Source organism: Numenius arquata, chromosome 1 (genome assembly GCF_964106895.1).
Source record: "Numenius arquata chromosome 1, bNumArq3.hap1.1, whole genome shotgun sequence".
Classification (NCBI taxonomy): Eukaryota; Metazoa; Chordata; class Aves; order Charadriiformes; family Scolopacidae; genus Numenius; species Numenius arquata.
This window is the reverse complement of record NC_133576.1, coordinates 107,417,646-107,441,656: the sequence shown is the minus strand read 5'-3', so window position 1 is coordinate 107,441,656 and position 24,011 is coordinate 107,417,646. Positions and strand designations below refer to the sequence as shown.

The following is a 24,011-nucleotide window of genomic DNA, read 5'->3' as shown; positions in this document are numbered from 1 at the left end:
GGCTTTTAATAACCCTTTATCTTACTACTTAGTTTTTGACGAAACTTTTATTTTGGAGGAAGTATGTTATCACTTCAATCCGTTCAATAGTCATCCATTTCAGCGTTGTTCAACAACTTTCCTGTTTGCTCAACTCTTGAGGGAAAACAATAACTAAGGAATTAAGAGGCCTTAAAACTGAACAAGTATGTTGAAAGATATTCCTTGGTAGAGGCACACCATTATACGTGCTGTTTACAGATATTTTTTAAATCTAGCAAAATAGATTCCCCAGTAGCCTTATATGCATCACTGCCCTCAACGTCTATTTGTACATCTATCTTAAGACTGTCTCTAAGTTTCTAGATAATCTGCTATTTCCATGTAAGTATTATAAAAAAAAAAATGATGACTTTATTAGTTCTGTTGCATCTTCTTAAAAGAATAACCTGAGGCACTTACAGTAAATTACAAGTCTTGGTCAATGTCCTCTTCCTTCCCTGATAAAATGAGGAATAAAAGCTTATAGCATATTCTATTTTGCATCTCAGTCATTTCTTTTCCTGCTATCTTTAACTTGTTGGTTAGTTTTAATTATTTAAATTTGAAAAATGTGATTAATTGTATCTGAGCTATGGAAAGAAATTTAGAAAGTATCAGTTTCCTCTGAGTTTTGTGTTATTTGGTAGCTTGGTAGATACTTCAAATTAATATCCACCTTCCATCCCTGGAAGACAAGCTGCATCATGGATTTAATTGCTGAAGTTCTGTTGGCCTGCTGCAGTCGGTCAGCATCGTCTTAGCTCAAAACCAGCCGAAGTTTTGTGTTGGCTTTACCAGATGGTTGTTAAGCGTCTCTTTTCACCATAAGAAACATCTGGGCATTACATTGTTGGGATGTTTATGAGATACAGGAGTGGAAAGACTTGGGCGGATGAGTTTGTGTGGGATATCGTGCGGGTGGTGGGAACAAGATATTAGGTTGGAAGAGACATCTGAAATGTAGGCTGCAGATGTAGGGGAAACGTTACCTCATTAGTTCTCGTGTTCACTGAGCTGCTTGTTCTGTTGTTTTGCCACTTTGTGGTTTAGTTGCTGTGCTTGAGTTGTCATTACAGGGATCCAGTTTTCAGACCAGGGACAAGTCATCTTCTAAAAACAAACTTATCGTGAGGCAGCTCCTTAAAAAAAAAAAAAAGTTTTTTACTGATGACAGTTGAGCAATTTCTGCAGCACTTATTTAATACGGTTCTGCAGCCATATCAGCCTGTAAATCATATTCAGAATGATGCCCAGATCTGAAAAGTTAAAGCCCTTTAGAGTTCCCTGAGAACCTTCCTCACAGATTTGAGTGTGACTAGAGTTTTCTGGTTTACGATACGCATTTTCCTGGGAAAACAGAACTACCGTTTCAGTTCTGGTGTTTTAAACTATGCTGTTAACATTTCTGATGCCTTTACAGACTATTTTGCTTAGCTTTATAAAAATGTCCTCTTTTCTCTGATGTTTGTGCATTTCATTATGTGCATTGTGGTGAACTTTTTTCTGTCCTTTTACAGTGTCCTTTCTGACACTGTAAAACTTTATCCATGTGCTTATACAATGTGATTTATGTCAAAATTGGGGTTTACAGCTTCTTGCAGTTGTCAAGTTTTGCACTGCTCAAGAGGAGAAGCTCACCATGATTCAGCTGCAGGAAAGACAATTAAAGTCTGCATAGGGTTGTCTCGTTCCTAAGGTATTTTTGCCTTTAAAGATAAAAATAAATCTTTGTAGGTGCAGTGTGAAACTGGGGTAAGCAATCTGCGTTATGTATTTGTTGCATAAAGCCATTACTATGAGAGCAGCACCGTGTGAAGGGTTTCTGCTCCTGGCCTGCAGTAGCTGCAGGTATTCCCTGGAGCAGGTATCCAGGTTACCATCCTCAGAGCCCGAGGAGCACGAGTGGGAGGCAGCAGTGTCTGTCCTCATCTGACAAGCAAAATTGTCCCTCGCTGCAGTTATGGTAAATCTGAAAGTTTAACAAATCCCTCTCGGCCTTTTAACAAAAATTAATACTTTTAATCTCAGATTTATCATCAAGGTTGCACAATATAAGCCCTGCCCATCAAATTGTGTTTTATGTTAAACATATAGAACAAACGAGGCTGCTGAGAGAGGGAGGCAGCACAGCTGTTTCCAGATTTTTATTATAGAATTATGAAGTTTTGTTTCTTGGAAGCATTTTTAAAAATGATTTTCAGTGACAGATTTGCAAACTTAACTTTTCTTCCTCTGATTTTTGTATGCATTTTAGTTTCCATACCAATCCATCAATACACAGATAAAACTGAAATAATGAATCAGAGGATGCCTTGTAATATGACTAGCTTATTAGAAAAAATTATTACTCATCAACCACCAGAAAGCAGAAATACCAATTTCAGCTAGAGATATGCAGTTGCTTTGGTCTTAAGAGCAAACTTTATGCTATTTAACACAAGAACTATAGAGGCAGATGAATTGTGAATTTATTTAATTTTATTTTGGAGAACAATTTGTATTTCGTTGTATTTTGGAGAACAGTTGTCACACCAGAGGGGATGCAATACTGGATCTGATGGTCACCAACGCAAGTGAGCTAATTCATGACGTCAAGATTGGAGGCAGCCTGGGCTGCAGTGATCGTGCACTTGTGGAGTTTGCAGTCCTGAGGGATATGGAGCAGGCGAAGAGTAAAGTCAGGACCCTGAATTTTAGGAAAGCAAACTTCGAGTTTTTAAAGGACTTACTTATAGGACCCCCCTGGGACACTACCCTCAGGGGCAAGGGAGCAGAACAGAGCTGACACATCTTTAAGGACACTTTCCCTAGAGTGCAGGAGTTCTCAATCCCCAGGTGTAAGAAATCAGGAAAGGAGGGCAAGAGACCAGCATGGCAGAGTCAAGACCTGCTGGTCAAACTAAGGGGCAAGAAAGAGATGCATGGGCAGTGAAAGCAGGGACAGGTATGCTGGGAAGAGTATAGGGACACTGCCCAGCTGTGTAGGGATGGGGTCAGAAAGGCCAAGGTGCAGCTGGAGCTGAACTTGGCAAGGGATGCAAAGAATAATTAGAAGGGTTTTTACAGGTATGTCATCCAGAAAAGAAAGGTCAAAGAAAGCATACCCCCGGTGATGAGAAAGACTGGCAAACTGGTAACAACAGACGAGGAGAAGACTGAGGTAATCAACAAGTTTTTTGCCCTCAGTCTTCACTGGCAATCTCTCTCCCCACACCTCTCCAGTGGATGGACTGCAAGGCAGGGACTGGGGTGAGTAAAGTCCCTCCTACTGTTAGAGAAGGTCAGGTTTGTCACCACCTGAGGAACCTGAACATACAGAAATCCTTGGAATCTCACGAGATGCATCCAGAGTCCTGAGGGAATTGGCTGATGTAGTTGCCAAGCCACTGTCCATGACCTTTTAAAAGTCACGGCAGTGAGGTGAAGTCCCTGGTGACCGGAAAAAGAGAAACATTGCACCCATTTTTAAAAATGGTAGAAAGGAAGACCCTGGGAATAACCAACGTGTCAGCCTCACCTCTGTGCCTGGGAAGATCATGGAACAGATCCTCCTTGAAGCTATGCTGAGGCACCTGGAGGACAGGGAGGTGGTTTGAGACAGCCAGGACGTCTTCACCAAGGGCAAGCCCTGCATGGCCTTCTATGATGGAGTGACTACGTCAGTGGACAAGGGAAGAGCTACGGATGTCATCTGTCTGGACTTCTGTAAGGCCTTTGACAGGGTCCCCCACAACGTCCTTCTCTCTAAACTGGAGAGAGATGGATTTGATGGGTAGGCTGTTAGGTGGATGAGGAATTGGCTGGATGATCACATCCAGAGGTTAATGGCTCCATGTCCAGATGGAGATTGGTGACAAGTAGTGTCCCTCAGGAGTTCATATTGGGACCCGTACTGTTCAATATCTTCATCAATGACGTAGACCCATAGATCCCATAGACGTGGGATCGAGGGTACCCTCACCAAGCTGAGTGGTGCAGTTGACATGCCTGAGGGACAGGATGCTATCCAGAGGGACCTGGACAGGCTCAAGAAGGGGGCCTGTGTGAACTTCATGAGGTTCAACAAGGGCACGTGCAGGGCCCTGCACCTGGGTCAGGGCAACCCCCAGTATCATTGCAGTCTGGGGGATGAAGGAATGGAGAGCAGCCCTGCCGAGAAGGACTTGGGGGTACTGGTGGATGAAAAGCTGGACATGAGCTGACAATGTGTGCTTGCATCCCGGAAAGCCAACTGTATCCTGGGCTGTATCAAAAGAAGCGTGGCCAGCAGGTCAAGGGAGGGGATTCTGCCTCTCCACTCCTCTCTGGTGAGACCCCAGCTGGAGCACTGCATTCAGCTCTAGAGCCCTCAGGACAGGAATGAGATGGATCTGTTGGAGCTGGTCCAGAAGAGGGCCACGAGGATGATCAGAGGCTTGGAACACCTCTTCTGTGATGACAGTCTGAGAGAGTTGGGGTTGTTCAGCCTGGAGAAGAGAAGGCTCTGGGGAGACATTATTGAAAGGACCTTTCAGTCCTTAAAGGGGGCCTACAGGAAAGATGGGGACAAACTTTTTAGCAGGGCCTGTTGTGAGAGGACAAGGGGTAAAACTAAAAGAGGGAAGACTTGGACTAGCAATAAGGAAAAATATGTTTTACTCTGAGGGTGGTGAAACGCTGGCACAGGTTGCCCAGAAAGGTGGTAGATGCCCCATCCCAGGAAGCATTCAAGGTCGTGTTGGATGGGGCTCTGAGCAATCTGATCTAGTTGAAGATGTCCTGGCTCATTGCAGAGGAGGTTGGACTAGATGACCTTTAAAGGTCCCTTCCAACCCAAACTATTCTGTGATAATTTCCAGGATTTCAGCTATGTTTTGAAGATATCTGAGAAGCGCAATTGCGAAGAATAGTAAATTAGCACCCAGGTGGTGTTGGTGTTATTTTTCTCATGGGGTGTCTTTGATTAAGAAGCGAAAACTCATGATTGTGCATTCAGCCATTCCTGAAGCTGATTGTAAAAGGCACATATAGGTAGGCAAAGACCATCTGTAACATATCTGTTAGAAGAATTTTGCTGAGTAATAGAATTTTAAATAAATACTTCAAATAGTTTCCAATTTCAAGAAACTGTATACTTTTAAAATTTTGATTCTGTAAGCCGATTATCAGCAGGCAACATAGTGTTGTAGGCTGTTTCTCAAGATTGCACTGCTGATGGAGAGCATCTTCTTTCTTGAAGTTAAGGATGGTATATACTTCCAGATATTCACAGTCTACCCTTTCAGCACATTGTCTTCATGTACAAGCCCAGGAGAGAGATTTGTGTTGATGCTGGAAGCCTGTTGTTTCAGCAGGATGAGCCTTCATCCATAGAGTCCGTGTCTCAACCTTAGTCAACAAGATTCTATGGATACTCAAAATATTTTGAAACCATATGAACAGAATGTGTATTTTCCTCTAGCTAGTAAAATTTAGTCATAAAGTATTCATAGACTTATAATATGCAGAATCCAACCAACTTGGCAAATACATTGTTTGTTAAAGCATATTCTGGCTGTATCTCCAAACTACATTCAGACAAAATAGCATTTTGTTCATGCCAGGTATTGGACTGGCCACTGGAGATTCAGGTTTTCTATTCAAGCAGGTTGGAGCAGATTTTTGACTTGACCAATGACCTTCCTAGGGAAGAATGTTAGTACAAAATTTGTCCTTTGTACAATTTTTGTGGGATGAGAAGAGAGGAATTTTATATTGCCTGTTAGTAGAGTATGGTGTCCTGAATTGACAATAACAACAACAACAACAATCAATTCACATACTGATTGCTTTTGGAAAGAATTGTTGATTCTGTGGAAGAGAAATAATCTGAGGACTATTACTTGTTTAATGGGATTATTCCAGGTTCCTCAGATACTGGATTATGAGGCTAGCTATTTAAATCTTATATAGAATGTCTTTCAGGGAAGGGAACTTGATCTGGAGGTGTGTACCAGGATTTGTGAAGGCCCTTTTCCAGTCATGTCTGCTTGAATCCAAATCAGATAAAGGAATTATTCCCATTTTAATAACAATGTGAAAAGCTTACGTTATGACTAATTTTCCTGTAGTTATTTCTGCTTCTGTACTGTACTTAAGAAGCATCTAAATTAGTTAGACTTACCATATCGTCTTTGTCTCTTCAGATGGATCTCTGGTTCTGTTGTATGCTTTGTACCATGTAGCAATTTATTTGTTGTGCCGAACTGTTCTTTTTTTTCTAGTTTATGCTTATGCTTTTGTCCTTTCATATGTAATTCTCACTTCTGTGTTCTGGTACCTGTTCTTTTTTTTTTTTCCCCCGTATCTTCCTTCTTTCTCTCTGTCCCAGTTTTTGACATCTATTGTATTCATCAGAGATTTCCATCTAGCATCATATGACAGGTTCTTCTGTAGGAGTTTATAGGAGACATGCTGGGAAGAGATTTCATTTGTTCTCCCTTTGCAACTGTGCTAGTGTCTAAAATTGTGTTTAAATGTTATGGGAATACAAAGGAAGACTCTTTGGTGCCTCTAAATGTTGCTGGTGCCTAAACCTGCCCCATTATTATCTGTTTAAGCTTCTGCAAATTGGAAGTAGACAAGAATGCATTGCATTTCAGAGTCTTTTACTGGACAGTAATTGTGAATATTAGATATGAAGTGTAGTTAATTTACCTGAGTGAATGTCATCGACTGCAAGAAAGTTGCACAAAATTACCAGCACCAGAGTTTAATTTTACATTTTGACTCCACATTATGCACTTTATAAATAAACAGCCACATATAAACTAATAAAGTGAAATATAGACAAGAAATCACTTTCTGTCCCAAAGGCTCCAAAGGATCATCAAGTTAATGGCCCAAGTTAATTTTTATTCTGGTTTTGAGAAGACCATGTTCAGTCAGGGAATGTAATTCTAAATCTTTTAGATTTTATCACATTTTTAACATCTGATTATTTATAGCAGTATTTTGTTTTTATCATCCATGTTTGGTTTCAATAGGCTTAAGTTCTAGTCAGACTAAAGCAATGTTCTGAAGATGAATTACACTGGTGCATAAGCAGAGCAATCCAAAGGAATACCTGACTTCTTTCTAAATATTTTACTATAACTGCAAACATGTAAAGCAGGTAAAAATGCCTGCAAGGTTTTAAGTTTTATTCTGTTGGTACAAAATACTGGAAGCTATTTTTGTCAGTCCCTATAATAGTTAGGAGATAAAAGTCCAGCTCATGAACGTGTAGCGCTGTCAAAGCAAGCAGCTGCCACTCTTCCTGATCACTACTGATGTGAATCTTGCTGCTTCTTACAGGAATGAACACTCTTTTGGAAAGCACCGGGAGGGTCTTTTTCAGAAAGATTTCATGAGATCCAAAATGTTTATTTTATTATAATATTGGGGTTTTTTTTTATCTTTGAAAAGTGTGCAGTTCGTGCGGCTACCGAAGGCAGAATCCTCGTGCTGGAAGGTTTGGAGAAGGCCGAGCGGAATGTCCTGCCAGTGTTAAACAATTTGCTGGAGAATAGGGAAATGCAGCTTGAAGATGGTCGTTTTCTCATGTCTGCAGAGCGTTATGACAAACTTCTGGAGGTATGGAAATGCGGTTTGAATTTTCCATTTTTGTTTTCCTTGCTGGTGCTGAAATACCATTATGAAGGGGAGAGTATGTATGAGCTGAATGGGGGAAATCTCAACCAGGTGTTTTTTCTGGGATATTCCGTGGGATGAAATAGGCAGAGTGAAAACTATGTGAGAAGTCAAACTGCTGCTTGTAACAACGAAATCTTTTCATCTGTATCTTGTTTGTCCACATGAAAAACAGTAGTCCATGTTAAGCTTGTATGAAGCCTGTATGTTTCTAAAATATGAAAGCCACAATGTGAGAGCAACCAAAATATACTTGTGATTTAAGGTGAAATTGTTCCCATGAAGTTCAGATAATGCTTCAACATTTCAATAGCCTTGTTGCTAAGCTTTTAAAATGTTCGGATACAAAAAAAATTATGTCAAGATGAGCGACACTATATTCACCAGTGCTGTCTTGCCTGTAATTGACAAAAGCATATGTAAACAGCCAATCTAAATTATAGGAATTGGTTAGGGGATTTTTATTTTTTTTTTATAGGAAATGGTATTTTAATATCTGCTGCCATTGCAACTTCATCAGTTTTCCTTTTTTTTTGGCCTTTCAGTCCTACTGCTTAAATTTGAGCGGATACCTTTCAGGCTTTTGGGGACCTCAGTAAATCTCATCAGACAGTTTCCAGTACTACTCCGCATCTGTCATGTATTGTAGTTTCTGATCACATACCTGTCAGTCTCCCGTAACGGCCTGACCCCTGCTCACTCATGTTTCTGTCTGTTGTAACCTAATTGTGGTTAGGTATAGAATTCAGACCCATGTGGCACAGGAAGGAATTTTACAATAAACCTTTTGTCATTGATCCCAATTGTATGAAGTTGCCAACTCTGCTGAAGTACTGTAGCGGATTTCTGAAAATATGTCATTATTTCTAATGCCTCTCATCTATGGTTTCAATTCTTCTGATCCATACGTTCTCCAAACATTTTTATGATATTTAATTAGTAGATGCAGTTGTTGGAAGCATTATTACTGTATTTAAAAGTACGCTTTTAAAATGTAATTGTATTTAAAGATTGAAAATGAGAATTCAGACTTAGACAGGATTTGGTTACAATTATGCAAAACATCTTCCTCTTTTCTTTTTTCCTTTGTAATATTTTCTAATGATAAAATGTTTCAAAATGAGTGCCTCAGGCACACTGATAATAGTATATGAATTAAATAAATCTCTTGCTATGATACTAAATCTAATATTGTTGTTTTGTTGTTTGGGGAATATTGTATTATATAAGCTAGTGTTCATTTTCTCTTCTCCTGTGTGAATAATTACTGTACATCTCGGTCTGCAGAAAATGTACTCGTATATGGTTTCAAGGAAGATTTAACTGCGATGTGGGAAGACTAAAGAGTGCATTTTTTTTGTATGCAGTGAATCTTTTAGATGACAACGACTGAAATACAACAATTAATGTCCTCATGAAGGAGCCTCCTCCTATATTATTGCTTATAATAAAGCATTACTTGTAAATGAAACTTTTTAAATGCAGATTTTAGTCTCCTTTACAGTTATAAGAGAGGAAAAAAAGAGAAAAAAGCTTGCTCATGGTAACCCACTTCTAATGTTTCATAATAAAATAAATTTTGTGGTCTGTTTATTTTCTATTCTTTGTGAAAACAATGTTGTAATGATACCTTTTCAGCTTTAGCCATCTGTCTTTGGTCAATCAAGTGTTGTATCTATGTTCATTTTGGAATAACATGCTTTTACCATCCACAAATGGTCCAATGCTTTCTAGCTCCTCTGAAATAAAGATGAGAACATTTCAATATTTAGACTGAAGGACCAGGGCCGTTAGTCAATCTGCAGCTTAGTCATCATAAGGTTTTAATGATATAATTTATTTTTTTTCTCTTTCTTGTTGCTTTATTTTAATTAATTTAGGACCATACAAAATCAGAGTTAGATTCATGGAAGATTGTTCGGGTTAGTGAAGATTTTCGAGTGATAGCTTTGGGCCTGCCAGTACCTAAGTACTCTGGTAACCCTTTGGATCCACCCCTTCGCTCTCGATTTCAAGCTAGAGATGTTTATCATCTGCCCTTTAAGGTAGGTGTCCTAGCAGAAGAGTTGGAGTATCTATACTGAGCAGAGCTAATATTTTGACATAATGTTTTACTTAGCTCACCTCTGAAGAGAATCCTTGAGTAATAAATGTTTCTTCAAGGGTATTTTTCATACTGGGGCCTAATAAATTCCTGAAAAGCAGGCTTAGAGTTGCCAAGGAATGCTACAGCAGAAAAATAACTTCTGTAAAATAATATAACCCTAAAAGACAGATTTGATAATATTTTTTTTTTTTTAAATAACATTAATTCTATGTCAAGGAGCAAATAGACTCCACATGTCTAAGTTAGAGGGAGAAATAGAAAATACCTCATATATCATGAGCTGTGACCCACAGTATGATCCCAAAATTTATTTACTCTGTGATTTTATGTTCTATTTTCAGGACCATCTTCAGCTATTATATTCAATTGGATCAAACATTTCCACAGAGAGGTAATTTTTCATAATTAAAAAAAACCAAAAATGAATGAATGAAGAAAAGCAATGTCCTTTCAGGACTCCTTGCTATTTTTGTATCTTCTGTCACTGCATAGAGACCAGAACTGCAGAAGTTTTTTAATATGTGTCGGTGTATGCTCACACAGCTTCTCATATGCAGCCTTCATATAATGAATCCTTAATGCTTTAGAACTTCAATCACACCTTACTTATTTGCACTCAGAAATAGTTTCAGCATCTTATACTGTATTTAACTTTCTAGGCTTTAGTATTTTAAATATAGATAGCATGTATAAAACTCTGTAATTGCTTTTTCCTCTGCAGAATTTCTCAGCTCCTGTCTTTCGCTACAACTCTCTGTTCTCAAGAATCTTCTACTTTGGGACTTCCAGATTTTCCGTTAGACAGCTTATCGGCTGCAGTTCAGATTTTGGTATGTGCATACACATGTGCTGTGAAACTGCATGGGCTTGAAATTTCTCAAAATTAGATCTGGATTATTCGTGTTGTTAGAAGAAGATTACCACGAACATTTCAAAAATAAACCCGAAAAAACTAAGAATGGTTTGCTGGAGAAAAGCCCCAGTCAGATGTCTCTGGATAGTTCTTTAACCAAGTGTATAGCATAATAATGAAGGACAAAGTATGGCATGACACAAGATTTGTGATGTGATTAAATGTGTTTTAGTGCTCAAAATAATGTTTTTTATTCTACTAAATCATCTTACCTGACTTCAGGGGCATCTGCAGTTTACCTGATGGCACTGAGGTAGTCAGTGGAGAAAAAATAAAAATCACAGCCTAAAAGTCCTTTTGACTTAAAGGCATGTATGTAAATCAGATTGATTGCATTGCAAAGACACCTATTCCATTGACACCTAAAAGGACCCAAACCAGCTATTCAAATGTGGGTATAGGAGCCAGTTAAGTTGTATGAGATGAAGTCTTCATTAGGTCTTTGGGTTGGATGGTGGATTTAGAATAAACATAGATATAGGGGGTTGGTTATCTGAAGATGCAGGCTGTGCGCACTTGAAGATGCAATACTTCCTGACAGCTACAATCCTTAGGGAAATATAATAACTGTACACTTGCTGAGTTCACACAGTGGCAGATCAGGAGTAAAGCTGTGTCAGTCTTTCTGCTTTCCCTGACAGGCTTTTGTACCTTGGACTTTATAATTACATGGTTAAAAGTCAAAGTAAAACCAGAAGGTGCCTCCTGAAGGAGGCTGAGGAGATGAGATCTGTATAAAGAGAGAGAGGGATTGGTACCCTTTGCACAGGGGAAGATGTGGTCAACCCAAGAAGGTAAAATACCAGGACAACTTCTCAAACCCTCTCTCCAAGGCGCAGGTGTCTGTAGCAAGGACTTAGGATAATTCTCTGCTGTGCCTTCTGTGCAGTCATTTTACCTGTGGTACTGCTCAGTGGCACCGTACTTTTACATATTTTATTGGATTGTATGCGTTAAAACGTACCGATTACTTGTGTTACTGTGGTGCTCCGTCCCATAAGTTGTCCTGGATACTTGCAGACATAATTTTTTTCTGAATTAGTGATACTACACCAGATGTTGAGAAGTGATTAAAATTCAAGTTCAGAGAAATGAAACAGTATTTGGAGGGCTTTAGGAAAGAAATACATATTGGATTTTAAAATAAATTGCAACTTTATTCTTTGAGCCCTGTAGTGAAAAATTATTTTTAAATGAATGCCAGATGGCTTTCAGAGTAACGGAAAGAAAATGAGCCCTAAGCTATTATCTAAACTATGGAATGAAGGAAGCATTTTATTTTACATTAGAGAATGTGAAGTGTTATCATTGTATGACAGTGTCTTTTTTAGGTGGACGAGAACTGTTTCTTTTAGAATTAGTTTTAATCACTTGGTTTTCTAAGCTGACTGTTTTCAGAGATTCTAGCTGTAGCATTTTTCCTTCACATGCTGGGTCACTGCCATCCTCTACTTCTAGCTTGGTTGATTGAACCGTTTAAAAGTGTGGAGGGAATGCATTGTAATGAGTAGCCTCTTAACCTTCTACCGTGGATTCACGCAGTCCCAAAATGTATTTCTTAGCCGGAAAACTCCGGCCTGATGAAAGGGAGGAAAAGGGTGCTGTTCTGAAGAGGCTAATACACACCATTGTAATTATTATTAATTTCAGATAATGTGGACAATTTATATGTTATGTCTTTATATATAGACAGAGGGCTTTTAAAATGCAATAAAGGGCTCCGTGATCCTTTAAGCAGTACATTTACTACAGTGCCTTAAATGGTTTATTTTTACTGATCCTTTTTTAATATGGAACATTATAAATAGTATTACTGATTACATGTATGAATTGAATTATGCGCTTCATAAAATATGCATCTCCTGATTTCATTTCTAAACAACTCTTCTTTCAGTTTGGTGCCTATGTAAATCTAAGTGTATGACTGAAAATCAGTTGATTTTGTTTGAATTACATTATTTACTTTTGACTTACTTTGATGAAGGCTTAAAACGTAGTGCCTGTTTTTCACTAGTGTTACACACAAGCAGTCCTTAAAAGTTTGCAAGTCTTTTATAAAACAAATAATCAAGGCTTATGTTAGGGGTTTTGAAACACTTCTTTCCACCATGAAAAGCTTTATGCATGTTTCTTGAGTATTCCTAAATGCACTTCCATTTCTTTCTCTATTACTGCACAAAATAAATGAATCTTTGTCTAGTTCAGGCAGCAACTGACAAAAGACTTAGTACTTACAACTAACAAGGAGACAGTAAAAAAAAAAAAAAGTTGTTTTCAATTGTGTGTAGAAAGCGGAAGCGTATCCAGTAACTCCTTTCAAACCAAAACAGTTTTGATCAAACCATGTAGAAACTTCTAGGAGTTGATTTGTTAAGTAGAATCTGTACACTGTAATAGAATAAAAATTAAATACTAGAAATTGCTACGAATGAAATGATCATCATTGTAATATAGATTTCTTGTCATATTGATTCTTTTCTAAAAGTACTATGAAACTCAGTTACCTGTAGTGGGATTTGTCTCTCCTAATCTGAAATGTCTTTAGGCATCTGAGACAGTAACTGTAGCTTCCATTTATGCACAGGAAATAAAGTAATTTTCAGAATATAGTTCTAATCTACTTTAGACATTTATATTATAATGAATTGCACCTGAGAAATGCCTGTTTTGACATTTCATTGAATACTGCATGTAGGGGTCATTTGTATATTGCCCTTACAGTTTTATTTTAAATTCAGCGCTATGTAGGATTTTCAGGTTAATAGCTGATAGAATGAGCCAATCATGTATTTTAATTTGTATTTTTTAATTTGAATTAGGATACCTTTCCTATGATGTCAGTCCAGCATGTTATTGACCGGCTTTACCCCTATAATATTTTCCTTGGAAAGGAAGGCAAGACTGCAGTCAAAGATGTGTTAAAAGTAAGTATTGCACATATATATTATAATTCCAGGGAGTGATGGATTATGACGGTAGTTCTGACTTATGTTACTTCACTAGTTCTGTAAAGAAACCCAGCCTCTTAAATAAACTAAAAGGATACATTATTTCTGATGCTAAAACAGTCTTTTTAAAAAGCAAATTTAATAAGCCAATAGATTTCATTATAGGGAAAGCTGAAACCTCTATGTTCTGTAGAATATTTAGCCCTCCGTTCAAGATGACAGAAAAACCCTAATTATATAAGTGGTTAATTAACTTGAAAGTGGCTACTTATATGGTTAAGGTAGTCAAATGCTTAAAAAATACCTCTGGCATTTGACTTTTAAGAGGAGATACTAAAATGACAATAGAGATCATATGCACAAAATACATTCAGTATAGCATGTTTATAGATATTAGTCTCTGGTTTTGGTTTGTGTTAGCCTTTTGTTGCTTGTTATTGGTCAGATCTGTCCTGTTGTTTTGTTCATGTTTAATAATAGCTTATAAAGCTAAAATTAAATTATATATAAGTTAAATATATATTAAATTAAATTAAATATATAAAAATTAAATTAAATAAATTATATATATTAAATTATATATATATAAAATTATGCTGGATTATTCCATTTATCCTTTTAAAACTTTAGCACAGTGCCGGCTTTCTTTCATTTTTGAATATGTTGCAGGAGTTATGTATGTTTTTGAAAATTAGCGTTCATGACCTAGAGCATCTTACCCAGCTCTTTCAGACCTGAAAAATAAAAATCATTTGTATGTGCATATTTAGAAATAACCAACTTTGTAACTGGTGAATTTTTGTTTTTCCTAAAACCAAGCCTACGTGTCAGGGAAATGTTTGTAGCCCATCCCTGCTGTAACCTCCCATATACTGTCTTTTTGCATTGTAGCTCAGTCCTGTATTCCCTGTTTAACTGGGCTCGTCTCCTATGTGTCTTCCTGAGTTTTGGGATGGACAATCCTTGCATTTGAAAGAGGTTGTCCTGAAAGACCTGCTAGCTTTCGTGAACCTTCAAAGCTTCTTCCTGTGGAGTCCTACCTTCTGAATAAGGCAATCTTGCCTGAAATCCGGGATCTGTAGTCAATGTTACTTGCCTTCATCACTCCCCTTCAGGATTTTGAACTCCATTATTTCATGGTAGCTACAGCCATGGCTGTTCTTGATTGCCACATTCACAACCAATTGCTCCTTGTTTGTGAAGAGCAGTTGTCCCTGCATCCACCCCTGCCTAGCCAGTGCAGCGCCTGTGTTGAGACATTATTCCAGGCAGCCTCAGAAATCTAGATGGATTGTGTCATGCTGCGTTGCCCTTCCACTACATGTCAGGGTGACTAATGTTGCTCATAAGAACCATGGTCAGGGTGGAAATACAGACTTCTCTCGGTTAGCAGAGCTGTAATAGTCACTTCTGTTCTTCATATGCCTTTATTTTAAATCCTTTGTGTCATTTTGTTTCCCCTGTCAGTTATAGGTGATGAACGTCTTTATGTTCAGTACCATCAGCTTCCTCTATTTTCCATTTCTTTTATTTAATTTTATGTCGTGCATGCTTTTGCTTCCTGTGTAAGACAGGTTGATTTGGCTAGTAAAATCTTCTTTCTCAATGATTCTCTACTTTTACTCCTTATCACTTACATTTTTCTGTGTTAATTTTCCTTTTTTTTGATACTATTCCTCATCACCAGTTATACGAACTTGTCCCATTATGTACATATAATCTTACTTGGAATTTTATTCTATTTGCACACAGCAAATTTTGTTAAGCAGTGAACCGTAAGAAAAATAGAAAATTACTGCTTGTACTGAGGAACTTCTGTTTATAATGCTATTTTAATAGTAGCAGTGCCAGAACTGTATTAAATATGGATAAGAAATTATTTTTTTCCATTTGATAAGAAATGTGAGGGAAAGGAGTCTGGCAGAAGCAAAGTGATTTCTTACTCTACCTTCCTACAGATTTCCAAAGAATGTCCAGCTAATATTTGCCACTGAATACTTCTCTCTGTGTAACAGAATACAGTTAGGAATTACTAATCTTAACTGGGAAGTATTGAGAGTTGAAAAAATAAATACTTGAAGTGTATTTGCGATTGATGGGTTAATTTGTGTCAACTGATCGCTTTTTAACATCATCTAACATTTAAAGAAAATAAAATCAAATTTCATATAATAAAATTTAAAGTTTACACATCAGGCTTGGAGACAGATACAGGGAAGTAGTAATCTAGCTGATAATTTATCTTAATTTCAGGATGTCCTCCCTTCCAGTCAGCTGTCGGAGCTGAGAAGTGAGGTAGCCAGCGGTTAGGCTAAACAGATGGTTTTGGCAGCTGTTAGACCCTGTGCATATTTCTTGAAGAGATCATATTCTCCGGGCACTGTCTTCCCAAACATTAGCTTCAAATTGGGTAAATCTTTTCCTTACGTGCTTCCTTGCTCCCTGAGGCTCCACCAAGACTGAGGTATTCCTCGTAATTCTTATTCTCGATAATGAATTAATGTGAAATATAGACTTATACCTTCCCTGTGAGTGAAAGGAGTTTGTTATGGTGTTAGTTTTGGATGTGTAAAAATGCTTTGAAATGCAAATCTCTTTGTTAAGTGGATCTAGCTGGAGTTAAAACCTGTTTTAGGCTTAACTTTTTCGTTTGATGCAAATGCGGCTCCTTGTGTCAAATTGGTTAGCATAGAAAAAACTGTTTATGGATTGCACGCTAATCCAGCATTAGCAGTCATTTGCGAGTTTCTTATCATACAGAACATTTGTACAAGGGCTACAGTTTACAGCCTTGATTAGCTTGTAACAGACAGGACAGAAGTACCAAGATAAAGTTGAAAATGATGTGCCTTTATGTACCCTTATTTGAAGTTTCTGCACTTTGGAAACTATAAATTTTAATTCTATTTCTTAAAGAAATAGAATTCTATACTAAAACTTAGAAGACCTTGCAAAGGGAAGTATGAATTATGGCCTTTAAAATGATTCTGTACTGGCATGAAATATTGGCATTAACAAATTATTTTGACTGACAGATGAAAATATAAAATATGATTGCAAACATTAAGTAAAAATTTATTTAGTGTTTTTCTCTAGAAGATTTAGATACGGAGAAATCAATGCTTTCAAGGAAAACAGCCTCCAGTTAAACATTCCCAAACAATAATCTTAAGCACATACAATGTCTCCCACAGTACCGAAGTTTTCTTTCCTGTATACTATTGATAGGCAGTTAGAAAACTGGTCACCTTCATTTAGGCTGTTTGGTTGCTCATAAGAGGCTCCAGCTGTTCTATACTTATTTTCTAATTGTTCCTTAACCTTTTAGTATTTTACTTCAGATTCATCAAAGATTTTGGGTTTCCTTTTTTAATTCTCATATGCCTTTTGTGTGCCTTTTTTTCCCAATGTTGGAAAAACCCACTGTATTTTTTTTTTAGTTATCTTCTAATCAAGATAATCTTCCATCAGTACTTAGAAACAACCTATAGATCAAATTTGTCTTAATAAATGAGCAAGTCCCTGTCAGCCTACTATCCAAGTGTTTATCTTTGCTCTTAGACCCTTCTAGAATTTTTCTTCATTTTTTTCATGCCTTGATTAATTCTGTTTACTGTGTTGATCTTATATCAAATAGAAGTTTGTTTATTCCCTTTGACTCATTTTTGTATTATTTGCACACCCACTTTAATCTTAGCTGAACTCCTTGAAAACCATTTCCTTGCCTTATGGTAGGGAACCTTCAGGCTACATAGGCACTCTCTTGTAGAGAGTGGGCCAATAGTTCAGAAAAACGGAATCTTCTTTCTTGTCTAGGCAATTCTGTTCACTTATAAGATGTTTCTGTGGCAGATTTTGGTCTAAGGAAGGGTTTGTTTCTCTTTTACTCCCCCCCACGAAAGTAATTTATATTCTTTGGGGTTGTGCATTAATGAATGCTCTTAGCGCCAGTACTACATTCCATTGTAGTGGAATCTATCCTTCAGACTTCATCAGTCTATCCCATCTTGCACTTGCAGTTCGTATTTCACTTCTTGTAAGCAGCTCAGTCTTCTCGTTTCTTGTGAAATTTGCTTTCCTTCCCATGCAGAGAATCTTCAAGAAAGATCAGTTGCCTTTGGATGCCTCTTTTGGATAGCTTAGCTGTCTTGTGGGTTCAGCAGAGTGGTTATCTGCAAATACATTTCATTTAAGCTCTTTTCCTTTGACTAGCCAGATTACCAGCGTATTCTTTGCATTTTCCATGCTGAGACATTACTGATCATTAGATACTTCCAAGTGGTCAGAATTCCTCTTCCTCATTTTTTCTGATGTGTACAGTTTGCCTTTTCTCATGTGTTTCTAGGCATGCAGAATGTGGCCCGATGATTATGGAGTGCCAAACCTCTTCCCTTGTTTCTGGTGGCTAGTCTTTGTTATTTTTTTTCTTTCCTCTTGAGTCTGAGGTAATGAGGCTGCCCACTACTGTCTCTCCGAGTATATCCCAAACTTTCTGATACTGAATGTGCTCAATAGTTGCCCTTCCAAGCCACAAATATTTTTTCCTTTGCAGCTATCAACTTGGATTTGTATAGAGGAAGTTGCTTCTGGCTCAGGCAGAAAATGTTTAATGGGTTGTACATCTATTTTATGCCACTCTCCCATTCCATATCTAGCTATCATAATTCTAAATAAAGAATTGCCTCAGAGAGATGTGTCTCACTGTGAAAACCAGTCTTGTTTCTCCTGTCCAGGTATAAGTATGGTACCTTGTTGAATTACTAAATTATCCTGTTCAGCAGCATCTCCATGCTTACATGTGATGAATTCAAATTGTATAAATTCAGAAAGGATCTGCACAGAGATAGACGGTCCTCTTTCACTGTCCTAATTTGGGATCTAAAGGGCTAGCTGCAGGACCCTCAACAACAGGAAAAAAACCCCACAAAACAAACAAACCAAAGAACACCTTAAAAATTTCAGACTCCCAAGACCTTCACATACAAGGTGTGCTGCTGCTCTCTCCAAATCTTCCTTGTTTGATACAGAGGCTGCTGGTGCAGATCATCTGCTTGCTCGTAGTTATTTTCTTCTGTTGGTATCCAAGTAAGGGATTTTAGCATACAAGCAGTTTGCAATTTTGTGTACGAGCAGCTTTGGCCCTATCCAAGATGCCATTGACTTAGTAAGAATATTACAGTCTGGTAATGAACATAAGAGTGAGAACATCTGTAGTTCATTTCACAGAATCATAGTTGGAGCATTTCTTAGAATCGCAGTTTGAGATACTCCTCAGTAGGCATTTCTGTCCTCTGTTGTTGTTTAGATGTTTAATGGTATCTGAAGTAGACTCAGCTGTTACAACACAAATATAATTTGGTGCAGTCCTTTACTAAAGCTCATTTATCTTAAATTCACATATAAACATGAAATTTTTGAAAGCTCTTGTTCCAGAATGGGAATGTACAAAGTGATGAAGAGCTGAAGTATTTGTATGAATGCATCTCGGTTTTCCTTCTAAACTTTAATAGATGATGCTGTCAATCCTAGTAGTAATAAAGTTACATGCTTTTTAAGAATTGTTTTACGTTTGTGACGTCTATTTAAAAACAACTTTTTTTTCTAAGAATTCTAGGAGTTGCATAATACTTTTTCTCTTGTTTACTCAGCTCTCACTCTGTTGAATAGAATGGCTCTATTATTTCAGTAATTTCAGTTAGTGGCTTTTGTGTGCATAGACCCCCCCGTATGATTTCCCCTTCTCCAACAAAATAGACTTTTTACAGGATTTTTAAAATGGTTTTCATGCTTTCTATATACGGCATAAAATAGAGAGTGTAATGCTTAAAAGAGGTTTGGGAAGACAAATGCCCCGGTTTTTGTCCTTGATATATCCAGAACATGCTGAAGGCTCAATTTGTACAGGTTGTCCTCAATTTTCATTGTATGATAAGGCTGTGGGAGCTAAGTAAACATAATGTTTGATGGCTATTTTTATTGGTAGTCAGATGTTTAAATCTGCAATTGGTTTTAATGACCTGCAGAGATAGGTGATCTATTATTACACGTGCTAAAGGCTATCATCCATTTCTCTTAATATTTCGGTCTGTCAGGCTAAGACTTGGCATAGTCACCGTATGACATTTCACTTTACGTCTGCACTACAGTCAGAATAAGTAGGTAGTGTGCGATCTTTTTGCTTTGGTTTTAAATGAAAAATATATAGTCCATTGAGAATGTGAACGTACATATGTGAAGTAAAAGTTGAAGTAATTGGATTTAGGACTTCACAAGCAATTAATCTTGAATACGCTTCTGGCCTCGTTTTCAGAAGGAACCGTTTTAAAAACCGGAAAGCTGTATTTAATAATTAATTTCCCCCACCTCCTAACTCTACAGCGTTTTGAGCTTCAAGATTCAGCAAGCCACTTGCTTCCCAGAAAGATTACAAAAGTTGAAAGTGTACATGGAAACAAACCCTTCAAGGCTGATGTAACTGTGCAGATTGGTGAAAAAGAAGTGACATTCCAGGTATGAATCTATATATTTATCAAACTATATGTGTTTTTTAGATATCATTAACTTATTTTCATCTCACCAAGAATTTGACACTTACACTTGATACTAAAACGCATTTGCACTGAATATTTTTTGGTAGTGTAACACATGATATTTATTAGAAAAACATGTAGATACTGGAATATTAGATTATGGATACACAAGATTTTATTTCTAGATTATCTCATACTTTCCTACTTGTGATTCATTTAAGTTTCTTGTGCTAAAAGAAATGCTAAAGAATGGATGAAAGAAAAGCCTCTAAATTTCCTATTTTTTTTATTGGATTAGAATAACAGAGAGTATTTGTGATGCTCTTGGTGCTGCTTTCCCTTTTTCTTTTAATAAAAACAATAGTCTGTCTTTGTCTACACTTCAAATAAAATCTAATGAGTGCTTGGTAATGTTCCGACACAGGATGTTGGGAAAATGGAACAAAAGTAATCACATCAAATATGATTAGTTTGAGTTTCTTCCAATGAAGTTTATGACCTGCTAGGTGGTGAAATAAGGTCTTTTTCAGGAAACAGATGCTGATCTGAGAATTTGAAGTTAATGTGGAATTTGGAGAGTCTAGAGAGTCTGTAGAGAAGGTGAATTAGTGGGAGTCAGAGAAAGATCATATTAACAGTGGTGAATCATAGAATAGTTTGGGTAGCAAGGGACCTTTAAATGTCATCTAGTCCAACCTCTGCTGCAATGAGCAGGGACATCTTCAACTAGATCAGGTTGCTCAGAGCCCTGTCCAACCTGACCTTGAATGTTTGCAGGGATGGGGCAACTACCACCTCTCTGGGCAACCTGTTCCTGTATTCCACCACCCACCACCTTCCTTATATCTAGTCCAAATCTTCCCTCTTTTAGTTTAAATCCATTACCCCTCATCCTATCACAACAGACCCTGCTAAAAAGTTTGTCCCCATCTTTCCTGTATGTCCCCTTTAAAGACTGAAAGGTCGCAATAAGGTCTCCCAGAGCCTTCTCCTCTCCAGGCTGAACAACCCCAATTCTTGCAGCGTGTCCTTATAGCAGAGGTGTTCGGCCCTCTGATCATCTCCGTGGCCCTCCTCTGGACCCGCTCCAACAGGTCCATGTCCTTCCTGTGCTCAGGGCCCTAGAGGTGGACGCAGTACTCCAGGTAGAGTCTCACAAGAGTGGAGTAGAGGGGCAGATTCACCTCCCTTTGACCTGCTGGCCATGCTTCTTTTGATGCATTCCAGGGTATGGCTGGTTTTCTGGGCTGCAAGCACACGTTGTCAGCTCATGTCCAGCTTTTCATCCAGTAGTACCTCCAACTCTTTCTCGACAGGGATGCTGTGAGTGAAGAATATCCTCAGAGAGTTTGCACCATTAAAAAGTGAAAAGGGGAACAGCAGCAAATAAGAATTTGTCAGAAAAATATGAGTCTGTAGGGACCTGATTCAACTCTTTGAGGCAAAGATTTTTACTTTCATTTGACAAGTAGGTGATACCTTCTGAAAATACACCTGCAGAATGTCTCCTTGGGAACAGGAGGGCATAAGTAGTTTACAGATGAAACAGTTCCTAGACTAGAACAGGAAATGGAAATAGAGCAAGTGCCTCAACATGGGGAATGATTGAAACTCTCCAAAGTTCTGGTCAAAATAGCTCCTTCAGATTTTCACAGTACAAACTGGTCTTCCACTTCCATGTTTCTCTGATGAGCAATAAATATTGGTGATTTCTGTATTCTATTTCTAGCGCGAACAACCACAATTTCTTTGCAGACCCCAGTGCTGTAATTGAATTGGTTGACATTTTATTTTTTTTCATGAAGAGGGGTCCATGGAAGTGTGAACCAGGTTGTATTATTAGAAATTACATGGTTTAAGGTTTTTTTAAGTGAAAGATTTAGGTTTGATGGATGACAATCATCAGCAAAATGTTACAGTCGTTTTGGAGAAGCGTAACCCAGTCCACACAAATCCTAGAGTTATCACAGTATAGTTTATTAAGTTTTTTTGTTTTGTTTTAATTTTTCTTTATAGGTTCCAGCTGGTACTGGGTTGTTAAAAAAGCGTCCTCGATCAGATACTTTCATAAGGACTTCCAGCCATGATCAGCTGCTGGCAGAAATGATGCAATCCCATATGGTTAAAGACATGTGTTTAATCGGAGGAAAAGTAAGCACTTAAATTTCTTTTCTCCCTCCTTCCCCTTGTCCCTTAGAATGTAATCAAGTTCTTATTTTTCAACTCTTTAGGGCTGTGGCAAAACAGTTATTGCTAAGGAGTTTGCTGATATGCTGGGATACAGCATAGAACCAATCATGCTGTACCAGGTAAGTAAACTATCTGCTGATGATCATGCTTTAAATGTGATCCAGAGTATAATACACCAGTGTTGATTCTTAGTGTATATTTTCTCTCTCAGTAACTTTTAAAGCTGCAGATATGTTCATATACAGCTGCAGCTTTTAAAATGACTGATAATAACTGATATGGGTTAAAAAAATAAAAGACAGCAAGGTTTTCTGATCCTTATAGGGCATTTTTTACTCTGTCTATTAGAATACTCATCTAAAATGTCTTCTTATAGCAGGTCTAAACAGAGCCAGTACAGTGCAGCAGTATAGATAGTACAATGTTATTACATATAAACTAGCCCTGATGTTGCTTTCCTTTGAATTTATTCACTTCATTTTGAACGTGAAAGAGAGGTAATCTAAATAAAATGTAAGGAAAATAGTTTAACACAGTGGTCTTTCTCCTAGCCACAGAGAATTGACAACTCATTCTGTGATTTGGCATGACTGAGCGTGATAAAGAAAGCTTTGTCTTTTGTGACTTCTCCTTTTTGCATTTTTTTTCCCCTTTTGAATTATGTTTCCTGCCTATAGGTCAGAGTGGTGACCACTTGTAATTCATGCATGTTGAATGCCTCCAGAAGACCTTTTGTCTTTCCTTTTTTTTTTTTTTTTTTGTTTGTCCATATGCTATTTAATCTTATAATGGAATTCTCCATTATCAACACTATGTTTTTGTTATTATGGAAGACAGTTTCTTTATCGTATTGAGAATACATAATTGGCTTTATGTTTCTGTGGCATTTTTGTAAAGCTTCTCATGTTGCGTAGCCTTAATCTGTCTTCTGTTGGGTTTTTTTTAATGTGTTTCTTCTGATTCAAGATCACCTAATATTCTCTTACATATGTATTTTTTCTGATGCCTAACAGGTGGAATTTTAATCAATATTATAGAATCTGTGCCTTTTTTTTTTTTTTTTTTTACATTTCTGTTTAGTCTGATGATTACAGTTTTGGTGGGACTGTGTTGCAGTAGAGATTCAAAGATATAAAATGGGGACTGGTGTTTAAATGTAATATATACATATTACAATCAATGAATATTAACTTCAATATTTATATGTGCTATAACAGACAGTAATCTTCTGTTTTTGTTGTGAAATTGTTGCTAATTTATTTACGCTGTGTCAGTACAAATGTGATTTTAAAGATAAATTTGGGGAGAAATGTGCATTAACCCTATTTGTGAGAGGCAGAGGCAGTTGACATAGTTGCCTTAGAATGGCTGTCATGGGGTAAAATTGACAAGAAGGAAGAAATGGAGAAATCTTAAGGGCGTCCATGGGCTTTGAAGGTGGTGACATGGACCTTGTTGTTGTAGCTGCGTTTTTTATGAGTTGGAGGAATAAGTTTACAGTAATTGAAAAAGTAAGGGCACAGTGAGTGTTTTTACTGAGTAAAATGTGAAATTTGTATTTAAAAAGATTAACATAGAAGTAGTAGTAATGGTTCTGGGAAGGTTGGACATGCAGAATAATAAGGGAATGACGATTTTGGAGCTGTCAGTTG

General features: G+C 37.5%; 1 protein-coding gene across 1 annotated transcript in view; it reads left to right on the top strand.

Moving 5' to 3' along the window:
• Window positions 1–24,011, top strand: part of VWA8 (von Willebrand factor A domain containing 8) — a 198,872-nt gene that overhangs the window by 31,218 nt on the left and 143,643 nt on the right. The window contains exons 5-12 of the mRNA XM_074168332.1: window positions 7,447–7,614; window positions 9,552–9,716; window positions 10,120–10,169; window positions 10,500–10,608; window positions 13,511–13,615; window positions 20,018–20,149; window positions 22,186–22,320; window positions 22,401–22,478. Coding sequence (XP_074024433.1) covers window positions 7,447–7,614; window positions 9,552–9,716; window positions 10,120–10,169; window positions 10,500–10,608; window positions 13,511–13,615; window positions 20,018–20,149; window positions 22,186–22,320; window positions 22,401–22,478 — 942 coding nt within the window. The remainder of the gene's footprint in view (window positions 1–7,446; window positions 7,615–9,551; window positions 9,717–10,119; window positions 10,170–10,499; window positions 10,609–13,510; window positions 13,616–20,017; window positions 20,150–22,185; window positions 22,321–22,400; window positions 22,479–24,011) is intronic.